Source organism: Mirounga angustirostris, unplaced genomic scaffold, assembly GCF_029215605.1.
Source record: "Mirounga angustirostris isolate CCGP_5_RB_7025 unplaced genomic scaffold, mMirAng1.0.hap1 SCAF_1, whole genome shotgun sequence".
In the NCBI taxonomy this organism is placed as follows: Eukaryota; Metazoa; Chordata; class Mammalia; order Carnivora; family Phocidae; genus Mirounga; species Mirounga angustirostris.
The window spans coordinates 54,241,817-54,265,348 of NW_026991709.1; the positions used below are offsets into that span (position 1 = coordinate 54,241,817).

General features: G+C 41.7%; 1 protein-coding gene across 1 annotated transcript in view; it reads right to left on the reverse strand.

Moving 5' to 3' along the window:
- Nucleotides 1-23,532, reverse strand: part of MYH15 (myosin heavy chain 15) — a 150,687-nt gene that overhangs the window by 39,287 nt on the left and 87,868 nt on the right. Inside the window, 6 exon segments of the mRNA XM_045863921.2 lie at nt 5,138-5,249; nt 8,477-8,601; nt 10,821-11,170; nt 15,205-15,401; nt 17,988-18,109; nt 22,799-22,919. Coding sequence (XP_045719877.2) covers nt 5,138-5,249; nt 8,477-8,601; nt 10,821-11,170; nt 15,205-15,401; nt 17,988-18,109; nt 22,799-22,919 — 1,027 coding nt within the window.

A 23,532-nucleotide genomic window follows, 5' to 3' on the forward strand; every position in this document is an offset into this window, starting at 1 on the left:
AATAGATCAATATAACAGAATAGAGAGCCCAGAAATAAACGCATGATTATACGGTCAGTTGATCTGTGACAAAGAAGGCAAGAATACACAATGGGAAAAAGTTTCTTCAACCAATGGTGTTGGGAAAACTGGACGGCAACATGCAAAAGGATGAAACTGGCCCACTTTCTTACACCATTTACAAAAATAAACTCCAAATGGATTAAAGCCCTAAATGTGAGACCCGAAACCATAAAATTCCTAGAAAAGAGCACAGTAGTAATTTCTCTTACATTGGCTTTAGCAACATTTTTCTACATATGTCTCTTTAGGCAAGGGAAGCAAAAGCAAAAATCAACTATTGGGACTACCTGAAAATAAAAAGCTTTTACACAGCAAAGGAAAACATCAACAAAACTAAATGACCACCTACTGAAGAGACATTTGTGAATGACAAACCAGTAAAGGGTTAGTATCCAAAATATCTAAAGAACTTACACAACTCAACACCAAAAAACCCCAAATAATCCAGTTAAATAATGGGCAGAAGACATGAACAGACATTTTTCCAAAGAAGACATACAGATGGCCAACAGACACATAAACAGTTGTTCAACATCACTCATCATCAGGGAAATGCAGATAAAAACCGCAATGAGATATCACCTCCCACCTGTCAGAATGGCTAAAATCAAAAACACAAGAAATAATAAATGTTGGTGAGAATGTGGAGAAAAAGGAACACTTGTACACTGTTGGTGGAAATACAAACTGGTACAGCCACTGTGGATAAGAGTATGGAGGTTCCTCAAAAAATTAAAAATACAATTACCCTATGACCCAGTAATTCCACTACTGATTAAATACCCAAAGAAAACAAAACCCCTAATTTGAAAAGATGTATGCACTCCTATGTTTACTGAAGCATTATTTACAATAGCCAAATTATGGAAGCAGCCCAAGTGTCCATCAATAGATAAATGGATAAAGAAGACGTGGTGTGTGTGTGTGTGTGTGTAATATTACTCAACCATAAAAAAGAAGGGACTCTTGTATCAATCCAGAGGGTCTAACAGATGGATCTAGATGGTATAATGCTAAGTGAACTAAGTCAGTCAGAGAAAGACAAATACCATATGATTTCACTCTATGTGGAATTTAAGAAACAAAACAAATGAACAAAGAAAAAAAGAGACAAACCAAAAAACAGACTCATAACTATAGAGAACAAACTGATGGTTACCAGACAGGAGGTGGGTGGGGGATGGGTGAAATAGGTGATGGGGATTAAGAGCACACTTATCGTGATGAGCACTGAGTAATGTACAGAATTGTTGAATCACTATATTGTACACCTGAAACTAAGACAACACTGTATGTTACATTTTTTTAAAATTTAGAATTTAAAAAAAAAACCTCAACGCTTGAAAAAACCTTAGAATTAAAGAAAAAAAACCTTTAAAACCTTAATGGTTTTAAATGGACAACCAGTTCACTAGGCCAATTTTTTTCTCTTGCAATATTGTTTATATCAGAGAAATTGAAGATTTTCCTTAATTCTAATATATAGGATTTAGCTTTAAAATGATTAACAAAGAATATTCCTAACTAAATACCATGTCTGTGTTTGAGATCCTGTTTCTTAAAGACATGCTAAAATATTTTACTTAGAAACGAGAAAAGACTCAAACATATTCTTCTGGCAGAAACTCAGACAGTAAATGAAATTAAGTTTGATGGTGCTTATAAATTAAGACTGTGTGTGAAGTTTGATATCACTGAGTTCTGAGGAACAGACCAAAGGGAAGGAAAACATGATGGAACGTTACCAGACCCCCCCAAGGCTAGAGGCCAGGGGTGGGCAAACTAGGAGCTATGGGCCAAATCCAGCCATGCCCATTTGATTTCCTATTGTCTATGGCTGCTTCCAAGCAACAGTGGCAAAGCTGAGTAGAGATAGAGACCCTATGGCCTGAGAAGCCAAAAATATTTACTACTGATGCTGCTTGGGGTTGCTAGCCCAAACTACGGCACCTTGGCATATTAGATTTCTTAAGCTCAAGGAGTTTGAGAAAACAACAAAAGCAGGAAGATCGCTCTAAACCCCTCTGGCCTTCTACCCTGAATGCAGGAGATAAATCTCGCATGTGAAAGATACCCTCCTCCTCTACAGAAAGGAGGGACCTGTCTTTACCACCAAAGAGGGAATTTAGGGCCAAGAAGTCTGTATAAACAAACCTTGCTAATCCTTCAGCATTTACTACCCCTAGCCCAATTCCCCAAGCCTTGTCAATTCTTCACAAGTTCATTGTTTCTTTGTCTAAAAGCTGTAAAAGCTTCCTACTCTGGTCGTGTCTCTGGGTCTTCATCCTCTTGTGAAGGCCCCCATGTACATGTAAAAATTTGATAACGTGTATACTATTCTCCTGCTACTCTGTCGTAGGTCAGTTTAATTCTTAGGATCAGCCAGAGACCCAGAGAGGGTAAGGAGAATTTTTTGCTCCCCTACACTATCTGATCCTAAACAGAAGGTTTGTTCAACCCTTCCGTAGGTGATAAACCAAAGCAAGCTAATGCATTTTGACAGACTAAGGAATTTCAGTGTCTCATTCCCAAAAGCTTCCCCAGCACCTCTCTGGGTGTGTCTGGGGAGAGCTGAATACAGGGCAGGTGCACCCTGGCTGGGGGCCAGTGAGAAGACACATGTTTCAGCATTTCCCTGAAGATCCTGACCTAGAGGACGGATCCAGTCAGTGGTCTCTGAAAATTCAAGACACACCTGACTCACTTGTTTTCAACCCAGTTCTGAGTCTTCCATTGGAACTTGACTTGGGCGACAGTTATGGCCACTAGCTGGTCTTCCTGCTAGCTGCCATCGTTCCTGTATCTAGGATGGAGAGGACCAAAGCCACCCACCAAAACTCCTCCTCTCCTCCCATCAGTGACTGCATCATCACCTCCCTACCTCCAGCTATGTTAATTAGAACGCTTGTAGAAGTTTTTTGGTTTTTTTTTTTTTTTTTTTTTAAAGAAAGCCCTATCAAATCCATAAAAGTTAAGGAAGTCCCTACAAGAATAGTAGGCACAGTGTCTGGCCAACTTGAAGTGCTCAAATATGTGTTTAACAAGTGAAACATAGGACACATACACCAGCTGCTCAGACTTTTCACCACCAACAGGCCTCCAGCTCACTGAGGATTCATGCTCACCGAAAGGCAGCGCAAGCTCGGCAGCAGAAGAGTTGAATGAATCACGCAGTTTGCAGCACTACTGGGGGCTCTGTCCTTGCCTCGGAGTCTCTGCTGCTTTCTCTGGTCCCTTCTACTTCCTGGGTCCTGCCTCGCGGGCCTCCTTCAGTTTCTGCGGCCTTTCCCAAGGTTGATGTGGACAGAGGACCTAGAGCCTCATCTGGCCTTCAGGCAATATTCTCCTTGAGTTCTAGAACATTACCTGGCTTATCCTTGATTGCTCAAAAGGCTCTGCTTTGCTAGGACTGCCCCCTGCCATTCTGTTCAGTTTCCTCGGGACCCCTTCGTCTCCCAGCCCTGAAGTCTGATGAAAGCATTGGATTAAAACCAAGGCATCCTGATAAAACCCTCACCTGCACGGAGCCCTTACACAGGAACGTCTGCAAGGGCATTTGTGATATTTTGTAAGATAGGCTCGTCTTTCCTTTCCGGATGTACCTATTATAGTTATTATGAATCATTAACTAAAACTCCTGACGAGCTCGCCCCACCCTCCAGCCCTCCCCTTCCTTTTTTCAGGCCCTTCACGGCTCCAGGCTATCGTTCAGTTCTTTCTTCTTCCAACCCTGGCTGTTTGCATCTCCGGCTTCCTTTGCACTAAGATTATTATAATTGGTGAACGGCTCTAAGACATTCAGATGTACCTGATGAGATGCAGACTCTCTGAGGATTCATTTTTCCTCAGCTAGGTTTATTAATAGGTGCAGGCTTGACATTACCTGAAATGAGTTTTTTTAACTGCACAAAGAAACGTTCGTTTTTGTTCCTCATGGAAGTAAGTAGGGCAAATATCAAGGCCTGATGTTTTGCCCTTCATCAAAAAAATTCTTTTAGACACTGACTCAGAGCCTCTTAAGTTGACCAGAATTCATCCCCACAGTCCTTGAGAGGAAAAGTGCTAGTGAGTGAGAGCAAGAGTAACTCAAAGCACACAGAGGGTCAAATGTGGCTTGATGTCCTCATTAAAAAAAATCACCCCCATGGGAGTTTTGTCTGAATTTGGTCTATAGGAAAGAAGCCAGTTCTGGTGAATATATTAACAGTTTTTTTTAATTGTTTAGCAAACATGTTGAAAGCAACTTGCCAGTCAAAACTCTGACTCAAATGATTTTCCTTGCTGACATATGGCATAGACGTAATGGAACAGATCAGATAAATAATATAATCATGGTGAATTCCATGTGTTTATAATTGTGCCTTTGATCTATACAGTGTGAAGGGCTTTGGCAACATCAGCTCACTGATCTTCCTCACCACCTTCTGTGACATGTATGGGGCTGCTTTTATCCCCTCACTTCCCTGAGATGCTAAGAAGTAGAATGTCTAAAGTCATCAGCTTGTTATGATGAAGCTAAGAAAAGCTCCTGCCACCCGTGAGTCCTGTCTAATTCAGTTTCCTGACTATTAAGACTCAGCCTCTTCACCAGGGATTCAAAAAGCAGCTTAGCTCCTGGCTTCTGCCCCTCTCCAAACAAATGGCTATAGGTGCACGCAGCGGGTATGTGAAAACTTCACTCTGATCGGACCTTAATTTTAATGCACCACATCACATTTTTTGGTTCCTTTCATCCACTCTTCAGCATTATGTCAGCTTCTCAAATGCCCAAGCAAGAGACTGGGCAATGCCCCCAGTCCTTGTGCATATAATTATGCTTTTTTGGTGTGTTATCTGGAGTTTCTATGAGAAAAGAAGCTGCTCAACTATAAGAAAATCATAAAAAACAGACGGTAATTGCATAGAGGTGTGCCTTTATATTAATAGTGGTGCGCTCACTAGAAGGATGCTGGCGTAGGGTTAGACTGGCTGAGTTTCTTTGGTAACGTTCCAACAGAGGCCATAAAGGCAGCCAAACACAGCATGTTCTGTTCAGTCAAGGATTCTGGAATATGCAAATGTTGCTCATCAGAATAATTTTCTATTTCTTCATCTTTCTCTGAAAGCTTTCTTTCAAGTTCTGCTTTAGCTTCCAAGAGTTCAAGCTGGAAGTGAAGAATCTTGCTTTCGTTATGTTCCAGAGCTCCCTGAAATATATAAATTAAAAATACTAAGTTAAGTCTACTTTTTGGACACACAATTTTTTTTTCCTCAAAATGTATGTCACTATCGTAGCTCTCTTTGGCATAGCTGGGAGAGCTCTAAGTTCAAATCAGGTCCCCTGAGGATCGGAACAGGATGAGAGACAAGTGACTGCTTTTGTTTGTCATGTCACTTACAGCTTTGACATTCTCGGGGCTTTCTGCTGTAGTTCAGGAACTAGAATTCTAAAGCATTTTTTAAAATAGAAAATTTCAAGCTTGTCTGTGACTATATTTAAACTTTTTAATTTATTACTCTTGATTTTGCTTAATGTAGTTCATCTTCAGGATGAATCAGTAAAAGGATCAAAGCTAGAACAAGGAAAGTGATAACTCCTACTTGGAATCTGTCGTTTAATTCTGGACATCATGGAGGAATAGAGAAAAAGTTGAAAGCTTTCAGAGGGCAGGAAACAGGCTAGTATCCAAATATTGTCAAAGGAAGAACAAGAAAGGAATTTAGGATGTACTTGAGCCATCATCACCATAATTATTACTACTACTTCAAATGGATTGCTTTGACAGCTGGGAAATCTCCTGCCCCTTTGAATATTTAAATATAGGCAAGGCAGTTACTGCCAGGGGTGTTATAAAGGTGATTCAAGTTTAAAAGTGTAGCTTTGATTACCTCTTTATAGCCTGTTCCAAAGACACAATTTATATAAAAGTAGAAACAAAATATTTGGATGGTACTGAGGAAGATGTTTATAAAGGGCACGAGGTGTGACAACAATCTACTGGTCAGTTAACAATTGGCAGATAGTCCTGAGGGCAGGAGTAATTTTTATAGCCTTTTCTGGGTCATGCTTACCACATACAAACAAAAGTAAAACCGAGTAGCAATTTCAAGATAAAAATAAGAAAGATGTTAGGAATTTTAATATGTCTTAAGGCCTTGCTGCTGTTCCCTTAACACTACCTTCAATATAAAAGAAAATAAATCAAAAACCAATGCTTGGAGAGCAATTTCCTGCAAGGAAATCGTGCCCTTCCTTCAGGGGGAAACTGTCACCTCTCACCCTCTAAAATCCACAGAGAAAGTGAGTCTTTGGAGAAGGTGACCTGGGATAATTTGAGTTTCGTGGCTTCAAAAATAATGTGATAAAGTTTCTCATAAAGGCTCACCCAGGAAAACAAATAACCCAATTTTACAAATACACGTCCAAGTTGATGAAGTATTTATGGATGCTGCGAAAGACGAAACGTGAAGGAAAAAAAATGCAAATAGAATATAGTGCCATCTAGTGGTCGTAAGTGGTATGAGTGCTATGGCTTTACTCTCGCCTGTGACCTGCTAGTCAATTCAATACATGAAATGTATAGGTTATATGGGACTCAAATTGCCCCACTCCTCCCCCACCCAATCATCTCTCTCACTGGCTCATCGTAGTGCTTGAAATTGCTACAGTAAATATTACTTCTTTAGGTTAGCGTGGTGGCTTCAGAAAGTCCCAAGCCAGGATGACCGGAGGACCAAAGGGAACAAGTAAATGAAACAAAGCTCACCAGCTTTACAAGGACCAGCCTTGTTAGGCAATACAAGAGCACACTACCAACGGGAAGGATTCTATATAAGGAAAACAATTATGCATAAGAAGACAAGAGCTGTGTCAAAAGCCATCCACTTGACAACTCTATATGCAGGGCACTATGGACATGTCTTCTGTGTGGCCGGTGTCTTACACGAATGTAGTGATAAGATGAACTTAACAGACATTGCTTGGCATGGAGAAGTCCTTTGAGGTCTAATTTTCCATGATCACACCTTCCAAAAGGCTCTGTTTAAAATGGACTGTTTTGCCTTTTAAAAATCATTTCCGGGGCACCTGGGTGGCTCAATTGTTAAGCATCTGCCTTCGGCTCAGGTCATGATCCCGGGGTCCTGGGATCAAGCCCTGCATCGGGCTCCCTGCTCAGCGGGGAGCCTGCTTCTCCCTCTCCCACTCCCCCTGCTTGTATTCCTGCTCTCACTATCTCTGCAAATAAATAAATAAAATCTTAAAAAAAAAAAAATCATTTCCTTGGGGCGCCTGGGAGGCTCAGTGGGTTAAGCGTCTGCCTTCAGCTCCTCAGGTCATGATCTCAGGGTCCTGGGATCAGGATCGAGCCCCACGTCAGGCTCCCTGATCAGCAGGGAGTCTGCTTCTCCATCTCCCGCCCTGCTTGTGCTCTCTCTCTCTTTCAAATAAATAAATAAAATCTTTAAAAAAAAATCATTTTCTCAGCTGGAGGGTGAGTGGTGGGGGCTGCATTTTAAGTTCTGGATGCTTAGTCTAAAGGAGGGTCAAGAAGATGAAATTCAGCTGTGAGAAAAGAGGCTTTGCAGGATGTGTTAACTGCCTAGTGACCGTGACGGATCACTCGTTTTAGTTCACCTTCTTTGGCAAAAAGTCTTTTCAGTGGCTCGTTCAATCCCTAGCACACACCCAGGGATAAGGTCGGAGATTGTTCCTGAACTTTTAATCCCTAACACTCAAAATGCTCCTATCAAACCATCTGTACAAAGATAAGCTTTCAGGACAAATGTTTAAGAACATCACTTTGAATCTCACTTTTAAAACTAGTTTTTTGGGGGGGAGAAAGTGTTTTGACTGACTCTTTTAAAGAGAGGAGGAGGTATAAGGATATTTATTCATTTAACACTCAACAAATATTTGTTGAACCTCCATTACACACCAGCCAATGTTCTAGGCCGGTGCTTCTCAACTGTTGGTGTGAATATGCGCCACTAAAGGATCGTGTTAAAATGCAGATTCTGATTCAACAGAGCTGGGGAGAAGGCTGAGAGTCTGAATTTCTCACAAGCTCCAGGGCAATGCAGCTCCAAGCTGCTGATCCGTGGGCCACATTTTGAATAATGAGGGTCTAGGCACAGGGGATAAATTCATAAACAAGATAGACATGGTTCCCTTTTCTCATTGCACTTGGTAGATTTGTATCCACTATTGCCTATCCTGCCCTCTAAGCCTCAATGTCTTCCTTTGTGAAATGGGACACTAGTTAGTTAGGGTGATTACATAAGATAATGCACATCAAGCACTGGGCCTAGTGCCTAGCACGGAGTTAACACTTGAAGAAGTGTCATTTTGTTGTTGCTGCTGCTATTATTGCTGGAATGCAGAACCTTCTGCTTGGTCACAATGACAAAAACCCTCGCTCCCTGGAGGTAATACCTCTGCTCCTTCCAGTGCCACCTGGACTTTAGTCTTCTCTTGTTCAATCCGTTTCTTGGCCTTTTCCATTTCACTTAAGTTCCTCTTTCCTTCTCTGACCTGATTTGTCAGATTAGAAATCTCTTCTGGAGAAGGAAAAAAGCAAAGTGAGTGAAAGGAACCAGCCTCCGACCCATGATATCGGGTATAGTGGACTGTTCCCTGGGACTGTGGTCACGCCATCCTTGGAAACCTGAGGGCAAGGCCACCAATGGCACCTATGGGACCCTTGCTGGAACTTGAAAAAGCCAGTTTTTCTTCAATATATTCTTTTGCCACCCACCAGAAAGTTGCCTTCTACAACTGGGGAGGACAGTGTTTCTCAGAGTACTGTGCATTTAACAACCTGTACAACTTTACATGGTGGGCCTGCTTGTCAGAGCCATGGCATATTCCACCTGCCTTACGGTCTTGCTGCCATTCCCTCAACACCACCTTCAATATAAAAGAAAATAATCAAAAACCAATGCTTGGAGAGCAATTTCCTGCAAGGAATCCCTACACTTCCGGTGTTAGGGCTTAGCTGTTGACACCCATAGCTGCCGTTCTGTCCGCTGCCTCTCAACACCAGGATAGGAGCTGAAAGCATAACCTGGGCCATTGCCTGCCAGAAGCTGATGTGTGAGCGCAGATCAACCAAAGAATCCAAAGGAGGTCAAGAGCTTGAGGGTTGGTGGCCAGCCTCTCACGAACACACGTCTTTGACAGAATAAGGCATCCAGAAGAGACAAAACCTCCCACCATTCAATATTGTTACTGTCAGTTCTGCCTCTTCCTGAAGGAAGCCTATAGTAACTAAGAGGTGTGGAGCAGGGCCAAGTAGCTCTGGGAATTACCCACCATCCAGAGGTGGCGGAAGGAGCTCAAGAGCTTGCCTGCTCCCCTGGTTCCGAGATGCCTGGCTATGATGTGATGTGACAAGGGTTTTGAAAAGTTATACCACCAAAACCTTTAGATGACAATTCTGTAATGAATCCTTCTCTTATAAGCCCTCTCCAGAAGAGAGTTTCTCCAAAGAAAACTTGGGGCAGTCGTTCTCCACTCTGACCATACCTCAGAATCACTTGGAGAGCTTCCGAAAAAGACTTCTGCCCAAGCCCCAACCCAGACCAAGTGCGGTCTCCAGACCAGCAGCACTGGCCTCACGGGCAACTTGTTAGAAATATAAATGCTCAGACCCCACCCTAGATCCAGTGAATCAGAATCTCCAGCCAACCATTTGAACCAGCCCTCAAGCAGTTTGGATGCAGCTGAAGTTCTCTGACCACTGTTCCAGCACCTCTCACATGCCCAGTCTCACTGAACACGGACTAGGTAGGCTAACAGAGAAGCAAGATTCATTTATGCTGCCAAGAGTATTGAACTTGCTCCGGGGCATCTCAAGGTTTTAATGCACATCACTGGTGGAGCTGGTGTAAGTTGGCAGCATCTCAAAATTTTGCAATTCGTTCCTTTAGCTCAGCAGTTTCATTTCTAGAAATCTACCCTTACTGAAACATTATTACCTGTCCACAAGTATATGTACAGAGTGTACAGTAGAGGATTATTTATAATTGTGGAAAATCGTATCTAAACTGAAAGAGGTCTAGTTAAATAAGTATTGATCATCCTTATTATAAAACACTCTGCAACTATCAACAATCATGTGGCAGGCCTCCACGTACAGACAGACATGCAAAGAGAATCATGAGGCATGTGGGAGGTGGCGCATAGCATGGAGTCAAGCTGCCTGGGCTCAGATCTCACATTTACTTTTGATCGACTGTGAATTTGGACAAATTCTTAACCTTACAGGACTTAATATAATCTGCTTTTTACAGACAAAGAAACTAACCCATAAGACTGCTCTGAGAATTAAATGAGGGATGGTTATGTATATGACAGAGTCTGGCACATAATGTAGGCTACAGAAATATTTGTCAAATTAGAAAATACATTGATAAGTGAAAAAAAATAAAAGGTGTAGAATACTGCAAAATTTGAACAATACATGCATGCATATATACATGGGAAATCTTGGTAAGGCTATGGATGATAAAGAAATTCTTAATAGTGGCTGTCTTGACAGAGTGAAGTGAACCTGGGGCTAAGGTAGGAAAGTAGTCTCATTTTTAGAATTTAATAAAAATAATAACTGCAGTAAAAAAAAAAAAAGTATTAAAAATGGACAAGTTAAAACCTGAGCGGGACCAAAACCCTGACAATGCTGAGGTACCTGCCCCTGGAGGACAGCCTTGCCCTCGAAGCCAGGGCTCCCCCCACACCTGCCTGCTTCTGCTCTGGCTCCAAGCCCGGCTCAGAGTACCTTGGAGATTCTTGTTCACCCTCTGGAGGGTTTCCTAGCTCACAGGGCTCTCTTCGTGGGCGTGCCGGAGCTTGAGGAGCTCGGTGCTGAGGGCCCCGGGCCTCCTTCGGAGAGGCCCCCAGCACGGCCCGTGACTCTCCCGCTTCTGCTTCCAGGAGTCCAGGCACTTGTCCAGGGGCCGCTGCTTCTGGTCCAGCACAGCTGCTAGGGAGCAGGCCTTCCTGAGGTCAGACTGGGTGTCCCCCAGCTCGAGCTGCAGTTGGTGCCTGGTCCTCTGCAGGGAGGCATTTCTGGCATTCGCTACCCCCATGGCTTCAGCAGCCTCCTGCAACCTCATGGCCAGCTGCTTCCTGAGAAGGGGAGACTCAAGCAAATGGCAAGTGAAGCTGCAACCCTCAGGGGGCTCACCCAGTTTGTCCTGGATTAAAACAGTGCTTGGGTACAAAGCAGGGGGGGCCCTCTTTGTGCCTAGAGAACCCAGATGTCCGTGTGCGCTTTATTTTCACCTACGCTTTGCCAACCTCGTCTTGGAACTCAGGATCTCTACTCCTATAAATATTTGCTTAACTTTAAACCTTCTATCAGCATTACAGACTTTAAGGGTGACTTCATTAAGAAATGGGAGAGGGGCGCCTGGGTGGCTCAGTTGTTAAGCGACTGATCCCGGGGTCCTGGGATCGAGCCCCGCATCAGGCTCCTTGCTCAGCAGGAAGCCTGCTTCTCTCTCTGCCACTCCCCCTGCTTGTGTTCCCTCTCTCACTGTATCTCTCTCTGTCAAATAAATAAATAAATAAAATCTTTAGGGAAAGAAAAAATGGGAGAAAGAGAAGATTGTACCAAACACCCCACCAGCAGTAAGCAGTTGTTAAAAGTTCTTAGGCACATCTAGTCTTTAAAGATCTCCTTACTACATTGCTTCCAAGGAACATTCTTTGGTTCTCTCCTGCTCATTCTGTCTCCCTCTTATCATGTGGCTCCTAAACATGCCAAAATTCTGTCTTTTCTCTGAATTTTTTCTCCACCTCAGCTGCTCTTCTCAAATTTATATACTCAAATCCATCTCCCCATTGTTATGCTCACTTCCCAGGTCCCACTGCTCTCAGGGGGGACTCTAGCCCCTGCTGTTATCCCTCTAGCATCCTCTGAGATAGAGTGGTTTATTAAAGTGCTTCCTCCACCACCCCCACAATGCAGTGCCCTGAGGCTTTCTAATGGATGAAATATGTTCTCTTGCTTCCATCTCCTGCAGGGACGCTGGCAGCCCCATTCTTACCCATTCATTACACTTCTTAGATGAAAGGTACTGTGTGTACCAAAGCTCTTTCTGATCTACTATTATTAAACAGAAACAGATCCTCTGGAATGAAACACGTGCCACACAAGCAAGCCATCAGACCAATGTGGTCATAAAAACCCCTTTTTTGTTGGAATCCTGCAAAAACCAATCTGTGCTCGGCTTCCAGGAGAAATCTGAGCTCTAACAACTACTCCTTGCTCACCGACTTCCTAAACATAGCAACTTCACATCTTTGGTTCATTTTTCTTAAATGTTAAGAGGAGATTCTTTTTTTTTAAGATTTATTTATTTATTTGAGAGAGAGAGCATTTGGGGGAGGGGCAGAGGGACAGGGAGAGAGAGAGAGAGAGAGAATCTCCTGCAGACTCCCCGCTGAGCACGGAGTCTGATCCCACATCCCTGAGATCATGACCTGAGCCGAAACCAAGACTCCGGTGCTTAACTGACTGAGCCACCCAGGCGTCCCAACAAGAAATACCACATGGTGACTATAGTTAACAATCCTGTCTTGTATATTTGAAAGTTGCTGTGAGACTAGAGCTTTAATGGTCTCATCATAGCGACAACAAATTGTAATTACGTAGGGTAGAGGATGTGTTAACTAACTACATTGTGGTAAAGACTTTGCAATATGTACATATATCAAATCATCACATTGTATAACCTCAACGTATTTAATGGTATATAGGAGTTTGGGGCCCAGAGGAATCTAGACTTGGTCTCAGCAAGTCAATGTCAATATATATACAAATGTCAATTACATCTCAATAAAGCTGGAGCAGAAAGGAGATTCTGATGCTTTACCCCACCTAAAACAGGGGTCTTATAAAATAATTACATGTATTTTAATTACTTTAGAAATACTCAAATACTTCAGAAATACTAAAAAAATAGGGATTTTACTTTGGGTGACCAAATGTGTGGGGGGACCAAGGGGTTTCACCAGGACATGGAGCCATCAGTGCCCAAATCAGCAAGCCCACAACTCCATCAGGCAAAATGGGCAAGTTGGTCACCCTCATCTCACTGATAATACTGTCTACCTTTCATACCAACTACCATTTGTTCCTCAATTTGCCAACCATAAGTTCTTACTCTGTACTAGAATCTATAAGATATGGAAGATTAAGAAACCAAATCCCTATTCTTGGGGAAATGAAATTCAGAAACAGTCAACTGGGTCTCAGGTGAGCTTGATTCAGCTAAACCAACTCATCCTGTGAAGCCAATTAAAAAAAAAAAAATAGAATCCCAGATTTTTTTTTTTTTTTTTTTGTAGTTCTGTCTCCTTGGGGTATAATATAGACAATGTTTTATTTATTTGATATTCCATTAAGTTTTGGGGCTCTGAGTGGTTCAGTCAGTTACGCAGCTGACTCTTGATTTTGGCTCAGGCATGATCTCAATGTTGGGAGATTGAGTCCCACATAGGGCTCTACGCTGGGCATGGAGCCTGCTTAGGATTCTCTCTCTCCCTCTGCCCATCCCCTCTTACCCTCCCCCCCCCCCCCCCAACGCTCACACATGAGCTCTCTCTTTCTCTCTATCTCTCAAAAAAAATAATAATAAGTTTAAAGCAGAAGAGGTATTCGGGGGCGCCTGGGTGGCTCAGTTGGTTAAGCGACTGCCTTCGGCTCAGGTCATGATCCTGGAGTCCCTGGATCAAGTCCCACATCGGGATCCCTGCTTGGCAGGGAGTCTGCTTCTCCCTCTCCCGCTCCCCCCTCTTGTGCTCTCTCTCTCTCTCTCTCTCTCAAATAAATAAATAAATAAATCTTTAAAAAAAAAAAAAAAAGAAGAGGTATTCGGATATTACCATGTTGTCCATTATTTCTCTTTAGTTGTCATGTACTGCAGGACAACAATCTGTTAGCTCAACAAATTCATGTGGTCGTAAGCAGTCTATATGCTTTCCCTCTTTTCTACCCCTCCCAAAGAAACCTGCAAACACTGTCACTGGTAGGCACTTTCACCCACATTCTTCCATCATAGCAGAAAAAAAGTATCTTACTTTAGAAGCAAATGCCCTATTTCCAATATGAGGAGCCATTTCAGTTCAAAGCCCTACTTTCCCGTGGCCCAGCATTTTTCAAACATCTACCACAGGTATTCTTAGTATCTGTCATCCCAAAGCCCTTTTTAAGTTACTGCAGCTTCAGAGACAGATCACTTGGTGCCCCTCCAGAGACAGGACATAGCGACTGTTGAGCAAGTCCACAGGCACGTCTCTCAAAGATTTAGGTGAAGAACTGAAAAACAATATTTTTGGTTGAAACTAAAGAGAACTGGATTGATCTTCTCTGAAGTTTTGCTAAGCTGCCAAGCCAGGGACACACTCTTTTGAGTAAACCTTTAATGACTATAAAGCTGGGGTTGGCTTGACACTTCTCTCAAATTTACACAGTCCTTTGACCTCTGAACAAAATGCTTCAGTTCTACACCCTGGTACCAGGTCTTGATTCATCTAGGCCCCAAGCTCCTGTAGTTCCTGAGAAGGACTTCTAAAGCCTTTATGTAGTGTTGGCTATAAAACTGATATTCTAACCTTAGAGGTGGTCTGAGGGTGACTTCTTTTCAAAGAAATTCTTAGCACTTAAGGCATGACGACAGCTCCTGATATGTTTCCAGCCGTCTCTGTGCATCTTCTTCACAGAGCACTTTGTGGTCTCCAAGTCGTAGACCAGAGACATTACTGACTTTAATGTATGGAGACATGTACACACATGGACTCCATTATTTTAATGTTCCAAATCAAGTACATGATTCTAAGGGTTAGCCCATTTTCAAACCCTAGCTCAAGTCACGTCTTCTCTGAAGACTTGCCTTGTGCCCTAGAAAGAGCCTCCTTTCTTTCACGAGAACCTCTTTCTAGTTTTTATTACTCTATTATAATTGTTATTTTTTAGCCCCATCAGAGCATGTGCTCTTTGCCGGCCGTGGCTGTTTCAGCTTTGGTCTTGGGCTTATTCATGCACTTGGTACCAAGCGATTTGTTCAATGTCTACATGAGGCCTTTAAGACACAGTCACTCTCCTCATCCCCTGCTGATAACTACCTCTGGATTCAGGTCTGCCTTGCCCCACTCACTTGGCATCCTCCAAGTCCTCAGTCCTCTGGGCAGTGTCGTCTGCATACTTCATTCTCCACTGCACTGTTTCACTATTGCCTTTGGAGAGAGCCCAGAGCAGCTCAACCTTGGCCTCTTGTTTTTCCTCATACTGCTCTTGGAGAAGGTCACGGTCATGCTTGGCTGACTGCAGGGCCTGGGCCAGGGCACTCTGTGACTTAACAGACACAACACACATTAAAAAAGGGCATCGCTACCATTAACAACAAAGGGCTTGGAGGTGACATCTTTTTTTTTTTTTAGATGAGGTTAATAACAACCTGCCACAAATTCAAGCTGAACCTGAACCTAGTAAGATAATACCAGGGAAAGAATTTGGGATGAGAAAGGATCCAGTATCTAATTGCTACCGTTACAACAGGGAACAGTGTTCTATTTAGGGAAATGCCTGCCTGACTATGTGGGCTTCAGCAACTGGCAATAGTTCTGGAAATAGTGGGGAAATGCAAAGGTAGCAAGAACATTCCCTATCATCTAGGCAGGAAGATTTATAGTTAACACTATCTAAGATTGAGATCTTATTGGCCTAAATGGGATCACTGAGATTTGGTCCAGCTTTTCATTCATTGATGAAAAAACAAAATCTTTTATTTCACATGTAAATCTCTGAACACTATCTCTGATCACTTTAAAACAGCACTAGCCAGTAGAACTTTCTATAGATGAAAATACTTCAGGGGCACCTGGTGCCACAGTTGGTTAACTGTCCAACTCTTGGTTTTGGCTCAGGTCATGATCTCAGGGTTGTGAGATGGAGCCTCGCGTCAGGCTCCCTGCTCAGTATGGAGTCTGCTGGAGATTCTCTCTCCCTCTCCCTTTACCCCTCCTGCTTGTGTTTGCTCTCTCTCTCTAATAAATAAATCAATCCTATTTTAAAAAAAAAGAAAATATTTTATATATGCACCATCCAATATGGTAACCATAGCCACATGTAGCTACTGAACACTCAATATGTGCTTAGTACAATGTGTCGTCACAACTGAATTTTAGTTTTAATTTAAATAAACTTAAATTCACACAGCCACCTGTGGTTCAGTAGCAGCTACCATGGTGTTTAGACAGCAGAGCTGAGTTTAGTGAATATTCCTGTCACTTCCATGGCAGTCTGGTTAACCTAGAGGCATCATTCCCAAGAGATAACCTAGTCTAGTGGAGTCTGTGCCGGTCCTCATGGGTCCTTTCTGCAAATTAGAAAAAAAGCATCTTCTCAGTCCGTGGATGCAGTTCGGAGAGCACAAGGCTTAGTTAATGGCAGCCTCAGCCAGACACCCCTGGGCAGTTTGAAAGAGGAGCAACAATACAAAGTGACCCTGGGAAGGAGGCAGGCTTTGAAATCCAATAAAATTGGCTTTAAATTGTGATCCTACTCCTCTCACATATTTATTGAGCACCTGTTCAAGGCATTAGTGTTTACAGAAGTAAGTGAGATGAAGATAAAGCCTTTGCCCTAAGGAGCCATAAAGGGGTGAGAGGATACACAAAATGAACATATAAACAAATTAATTTTTTTAAATGCTGACAGTAGTAAGGAACTAAAACAGAATGACGATGCAGGCTGGTTGGCTCCTTTGCATCACTGCCCAAGGGTCTTGGGGGAAGGGCCTGTACGCAGTGGAAATAGCAGCTACGAAAGTCCTATGGCAGGAGTAATGGTGACTTGTATAAGGTAGAGAGGAGGCCTGTGCGGCTGGAGGGGAGGAAATGAGGGAAGAAGACGTATGACGTAAGGTGCAGGAGGAGGCCTGAGCCCAAGCAGAGGGGCCTCCGAGGCCAGCTGGAAGACACTGGGAAGTCAGCCAGAGAGATCTTCTAAAATCTCAATTAAGTCATCTCACTACCGGCAGCAATTCCTTCACGCTCTACTACTAGCTGTATGACCTTGGGCATGTTATTTTTCTTCTCAGAGCCTTGGTTTCTTCATGTAAAAAGATAGAATTCTACCCGTTTCCTAGGACTTATGTGAAGATTGAGATAACACGAGAGAAGTATCTAGCAGAATGTCTGGTGCACAAACCATGGTAGTCATTTAAAAAATACATACATAACATAGAAAATAAGGAGAGTGGAGGGAATGAAATAAAATATGTAAGAACAAAAGTCTACAGTCTCATGACCTGCACCTTAGAGTAGATGCCTTTGCAGGGAGATCATGTACAGTGAGGCACTGTGAGGTGTCAGGAACAAGGTGCCTCGAAGATGAACTAAGAATTAACTTGAAATATCAGAGCTCAAAGAATTTCTCCCTCACGGTAGTCACTCTGCTTTCTCTTAAAGGGCCACTTTCACTGGCGTCACCTGCTAGCAACATTATATACCCTCTTGGGAAGAAATGACCAATACGTATAGGTTATTGACAACTTAAAAGTAATATTGAACTCAGCCAGCCCCATTTACTTCATTCTGGTCTTTTATTTAATTGAACTTCTTGGTGCAATTCAGAATCAAAGATCCATAAAGAGCCTTGCTGACTTCCTGTTCACGTAATAATGCAAAATGGAAATACACAGGTTGCTTGCTCTATCTAAATCTGACAAACTGGACAAGCAGTTGGAGTCAGTGAGGAAGATCCTTCAGTGATGAAGTTCCTTCCCAGCACATACAAGGTCCACCATGTTCTTTTTCCCATAACTTCTGGGGCACTTTCCTCTCTTTCATAGAAGGAGATATTGAGGTTGACCCATCAAGCACTGTTTTTTTTCACACACACAGTCAAGTTACTGGTGAGAAATAATAGATGCCTTACTTTGGATTCCTCTTCCAGTTGCCCTCTCAGTTCTTCTATCTGCCGAGTGAAGCTGCTCCTTTCCCTGGAAGCCAGCTGGTTTATCAGAGCTTCCTTTTCTTCCAGCCTCCTCAGGAATTCTCCTACAGAGAGATTTCACAAAGTGAGTTAATCACGGCCTTCCTCCTCATCCACTGCCTCCTCCCGTAACTTGTTCACTTGAAGGGCAACCACAATGCCTCCTAACACATGTTTTTAATATTTAGCAAGGGTCTGAGAGTCCAGTTATCAGCAAAACCATGGCATGATCTGTTCCGGGATCGACAAAAGAGCCCTGATAAAGAACTGATTTTTAGCAGTAAGTTTGGGTAGATAACAGGTAATATTAGCTACCATATATTGAGACTCTTCTATGCAGCAGGTACTACGATCCAGCTTAATTCCCATAAGTCCGTGATCATGTTGGTATTATATTACCCACTTTAAAGAAGGGGAAACAGGGCAACTAACTTATATATGATTGAGACACAAACATGCATAGCCAGTATCTAGTGGAGGTAGATTCAAATTAAATTTTTAACCCTGAAGAACACATTCTTTTGTGTTATGCTCCCTTGTTTATTTTATGTGGCTCTACCAATTTCTGACTATATAATCTTCAGGTAATTACAACTTCTTTGCCTCATCTGTAAAATGAGGATAACAATAAAAAGTTGTTGGGGCGCCCGGGTGGCTCAGTCAGTTAAGCATCCGACTCTTGGTTTTGGCTCAGGTCATGATCTCAGGATCATGAGATAGAGCCCTGTGTCAGGCTCTGTGTTCATTGCAGAGTCTGCTTTAGATTCTCTCCTCTCTCTCTCCCTCTCCCTCTGGCCCCCACTCCCTGCTCGCACACTCTCTAAAATAAATAAAAATCTTTTAAAAATTGTTAATGGAAATTAAATGTGTTTTGTGATTAATGTGTTTTCACTAATGTGAATGTGTTTTGTAGACTGCTAAACAAATATTAGAAATTGTCATTAAATAGTGGAGGATAGGACCATGATGGGGGAAATTTCATTTTACAGTAGTCTACCCTGTCTTTTTTGCTGATGATAGGATGGCAATGCTTTGATTATTAGCAATGGTACCAAATACTGAGCCAATCCTGGGCAGAGGCGGTTGTTTCTGTAATGTAGTTAGTGCAACACTAAAAGCTCACAATTTTGTGACCCATTCACCTCTTGCTATAAACAAGTTCTAAAACTCCAGCATTATAAGAAAGCATCTGTTTTGGTTAAAGCAGCAATTCTCAAACTTTTTGGTCTCAGGAACACTTTATATGCTTAAAATTTATTGGGGACCCCAAAGAGATTTTGTTTACATGAATTTTATATTTAATAGACAGCATATTTGAAATTAAAAGAAAAATTTAAAATTCGTCTTAAAATTCATTTTCAAATAACAATAAAAATCTTAATGATGTGTTAATATGTTTCCCTAAACAATTTTTTAAGAGTAAAAACTATATTTTCCAAAAACACAAAAAAGTTAGCGAGAAAAATGACATTATTTTACATTTTTAAAAATCCCTGGCTTAATAAAAGCTAGATTTTCATATTTGCCTCTGAATGTGATCTATTGTAATACTGTTTTTATTAAATTATGTGAAGAAAATCTAGCCTGTCACAGATACATTGGAAAAGGGAGATGTATTTTCATAGCCTTTTCAGATAATTGTGACCATTATTTGATACTACACCAAAATTCAACAAATAGAAATTTCTTGAGGATTAGTTGCAGTATGTTCCTCTGTTACATTAAAATTCATGGGTCTATCTTACACTTTGAATGGATCTTTCACCTACACATGACTGTATAACATCATGAAGTGGTGATCTGAAGAATATGTGTTCACTGAATTACGCAGACCTTCCAAAATGTTGACACGTTCCAAACAACATTTAAAACGCATGTCTGTTAACAGCACTACTGATCTCATCAGAAAAGTCTTAAGAATTGAGAGCATCAGGCTCATGATGACATATACACATTTTCCAAAATCTGATTTTTGCCTAAAAGTTCCAATTTTATTATTGGCAACAAATAATGTCAGTTGTTTTCCTTGAAGCAACAGGCTCACTTTGTTCACTTTTGAGAAAATATCTGCCAAATACCTGAGTCAGAATAAACATAGTTTGTTTGTCAATCGTCCTTTTAAGTAAATAGGATGCTCCCTGAAAAGACCTGCTAGCTCAGCTCAGAACTTAATCACACATCATACTTCAGAGGGGAGGGGGATGGGGGGATGGGTGAAATAGGTGAAGGGGATTAAGAGCACACTTATTTCAGTGAGCACCGAGCAATGTATGGAATTGTTCAATCACTGTATTGTACACCTGAAACTAATATAACACTGTTAACTATGCTGGAATTAAAATAAAAAAACTTCATAAAAATAGAGAAGTGCTTTACACATACTTCATTTGTCAGAGAGAATATTAAAAAGATATATACTTGGGGTCAAGATACAATAAAATTAATTTTTACTGCTTCATTAAGGACATTCTCACTTAACACTGACATTTTTTTTTTCAAACTGTGACTACGTATCAGTGAATATAATGATTACTAGTACAGTGTGGTGCCACTCTCTTGATGCACGATGAGACTTCAGTAGTTTTAATTGTCACTGCTTTTGCAGCATCAATATAAATCGCAAAAGAACTTAAAAAGCAATCATCTTAACCTCATAGGCCCCCTCCAAGGGTCTTGATGATCGCCTGTGTTCTGTGGACCAAACTGAAAATCTCTGGGTGACAGCACCGTGTTGAAAAGGAGTCTGAAGAAATGCCAATCCACCAGGGGTTGAGACTGACATATCACGTATCCTACAGAACAAGTACCCACTTAACTTAATTGACCGCATTTACCACTGGTTTGCTTTGAAAGCAGAGTGTGAGATGTGGACAGGGCAGGGCATGAGACTAGTGGTAGTCGCAAAAAAGCAGCAAAAAATCTGGAGCATAGACCCAGTGAGGGGACGGCAGGTTTGGATAGGTAGATACTTAAATTTTAATTCACACAAAGCCAAACGGTGAAAGTAAGAATTAAAGGAAGGAAGAAAAGGTCCTCCATCCTGAGCAGAATTATCACCTCACACCCAGTTTCACTTCACTCACTTACCCACTAATTTCCTCATCAAAAAAGTGAGTGGAAAATTAATGCCAATAACTAGGGGGTGGTAGGCAGTGCCTATCACAACAATTTTGTACAGCACATCATGCGGGACCGGACATATGGGTATTCTTCAGTCTTGTCACTGGACTGTGGAGTCCACAGACTACATCCTAAATGGTAGAGATCAAATTGGGGGTTTTGTAACAAGGCCAAGTGTCACACACCCTGCCCCCACTATTAGAGTCCTCTTCAGTGTCCCTGCTAGAACCAAAAACACTTTCTTCTGGGTTTCTAGGTTTATAGTTCGTTTTACCAGCCCATTTTAATTTAGCTGTAATTCTAGATTTAACATCTAGAAACAGGTGCCCACTAGCAGGATGTGATATAGCCCAAATGGTCTTTATTCTCATTGTAAAGTGTGTGCCTCTGGACATCAAGAGTATTGTTTATTTTTATTGACCTAGGAATTTGATCTCTGGAAACATATTCCTAAAAATAATTCTAATTACAGAGAAACATCTAGCCACATGCTGTTCAAAGCAGAGAAACAAGTCAAGCTACAGGGCAAGGTTAAGTAAACCATGGTCCCTCTACTTGATGGATTAGAAGCAGCCATTATAAATGACTAAATATGCAAGATACAAAAAAAAAAAAACTTATGACAAATTGAAAAAGAAAAAACCCAAATAAATTGCCACAATGTAAAAGATTGGGAAAAAAAAAACCCCACAAAACACATAAAAAAACTATCATTAGTAGCTGATAGTAGAGAATAAAATGTGTACATTTTTCTACCTTTTATTTATCAAATGTTTGTGCAGCACCAATAAGTGGCAGGCATTGTTCTAGATGATTGACATACATCAGTGAATAAAACAAAGCTTACATGAAGCTTACATTCTTGCAGACAGAGATAGACAAATAAGCACATTTATCATGTCAAGTATGTAGTTTGTTTGAAGGTATTAAATACTATAAAAAAAGAAGCACAGAGAGAAAACGGATTGAGAACAGTCAAATGTCACCTTCTCAACAAGGCCTATACTGACATCCCCCAGATATCTGTTTGATTAACCCTCATCTTCAAGTCTCTGGAGAATTATTAGAGTATTCCAGGCAGAGGAAAAAGCTAGGGCAAGACCCTAGGATGTGAGTGTGCCTGGTGTGTTAAAAACATAGTCAAGGCAGAATGAGAGAAGGGTAAAGTAGTAGAAGAGGTCAGAGAGATAATGAGGGGCCCAATTACGTGGCCTTTGTAGGCCATTGTACAGACTATGGCTTTTACTAAGTGTAAAAAAAAAAAGTATGGGTTTATTATTGAAAATTAGAAAAAAATGTCTGTTTCAATGAGGTTGACATTATAAAAAGTCATGTCTTATAGGCTGTGTGGACAGCCCCTGCCATCCTTTGATCTTGGCAGTTGCTTCATCCAACTGCATATTGCTTTTCTCCTTCCTGAAGGAAGCTGGGCAGAGCCTCCCAAACCAGCACAGAGGTAACCCTCACCAGACAAGAGTGTATCTGTGGACAAGGTTAAATCAGAGGCTGCATTCCTCCCCTAGAATCTTTAAATGCTCACTCCGTTTCAGTGACTGACTGATCATCTCAGTTGTCCCTCCACCAGGCTGCTGGGACTGAGGCTCACTCACACCCAAAGCAGCACATTTACTTACCTTTCTCACTCCATAGCTTTGTCTTCTGTGCTTTCAGGTCATTTACCAACTGAGTCACTTCATCTAGTTTTGCATTTGCTTCATTCAAGCGCTCTTCATACAGACTACAGAGCTTCTCATAGTCCATGAGCTGAGAATGAAGGGTTGGATATGGTTCATGGAGTCCAGGCTGAAATAGCTGCATAAGAAAGGGGGGTGTGGTTTCTGGGACCCTTGTATTCTCTTCTGCTCTGAAGACCACAGCTAACATTTGGGAAGCTGTATCTTCTAATTTCAGCAAACACAATAAGCTCAAGGTCTGGGCCTTTAAGGGTCCAAATTTCTTAGGCTATAGATGTCCTATAGAAACTCAACTCTCTGGGTATTGGGACACTCTCTAGAATTCTTTGTTCTTCTAAAGGAGGAAACATGCCAAATATTGATGAAGTACATAATTACTTCCTGACATTATATTATATATTTAACCATCTTTCTCTCCCACTAGAATAGGTTTCATGAAAGTAGAGATTCTGTTTGATCACAGAGAATCCCTCAGTGCCTAGAATAGTGTCAAGCACATACGAGCAGCTCAATAAACAACTGGGGACAGGCAGAGGAGAGGGAAGGAACAGGGGAAGAAGAAAGGAAATCCAAAGGGCTGACCAAGCAGTATAGAAGAAAGAGGATAGATCTGAGCTGCAATGGCTTAATAATGGAAATTTGAACTGTGAAAGCAACTGCATCCTCTGGATCAC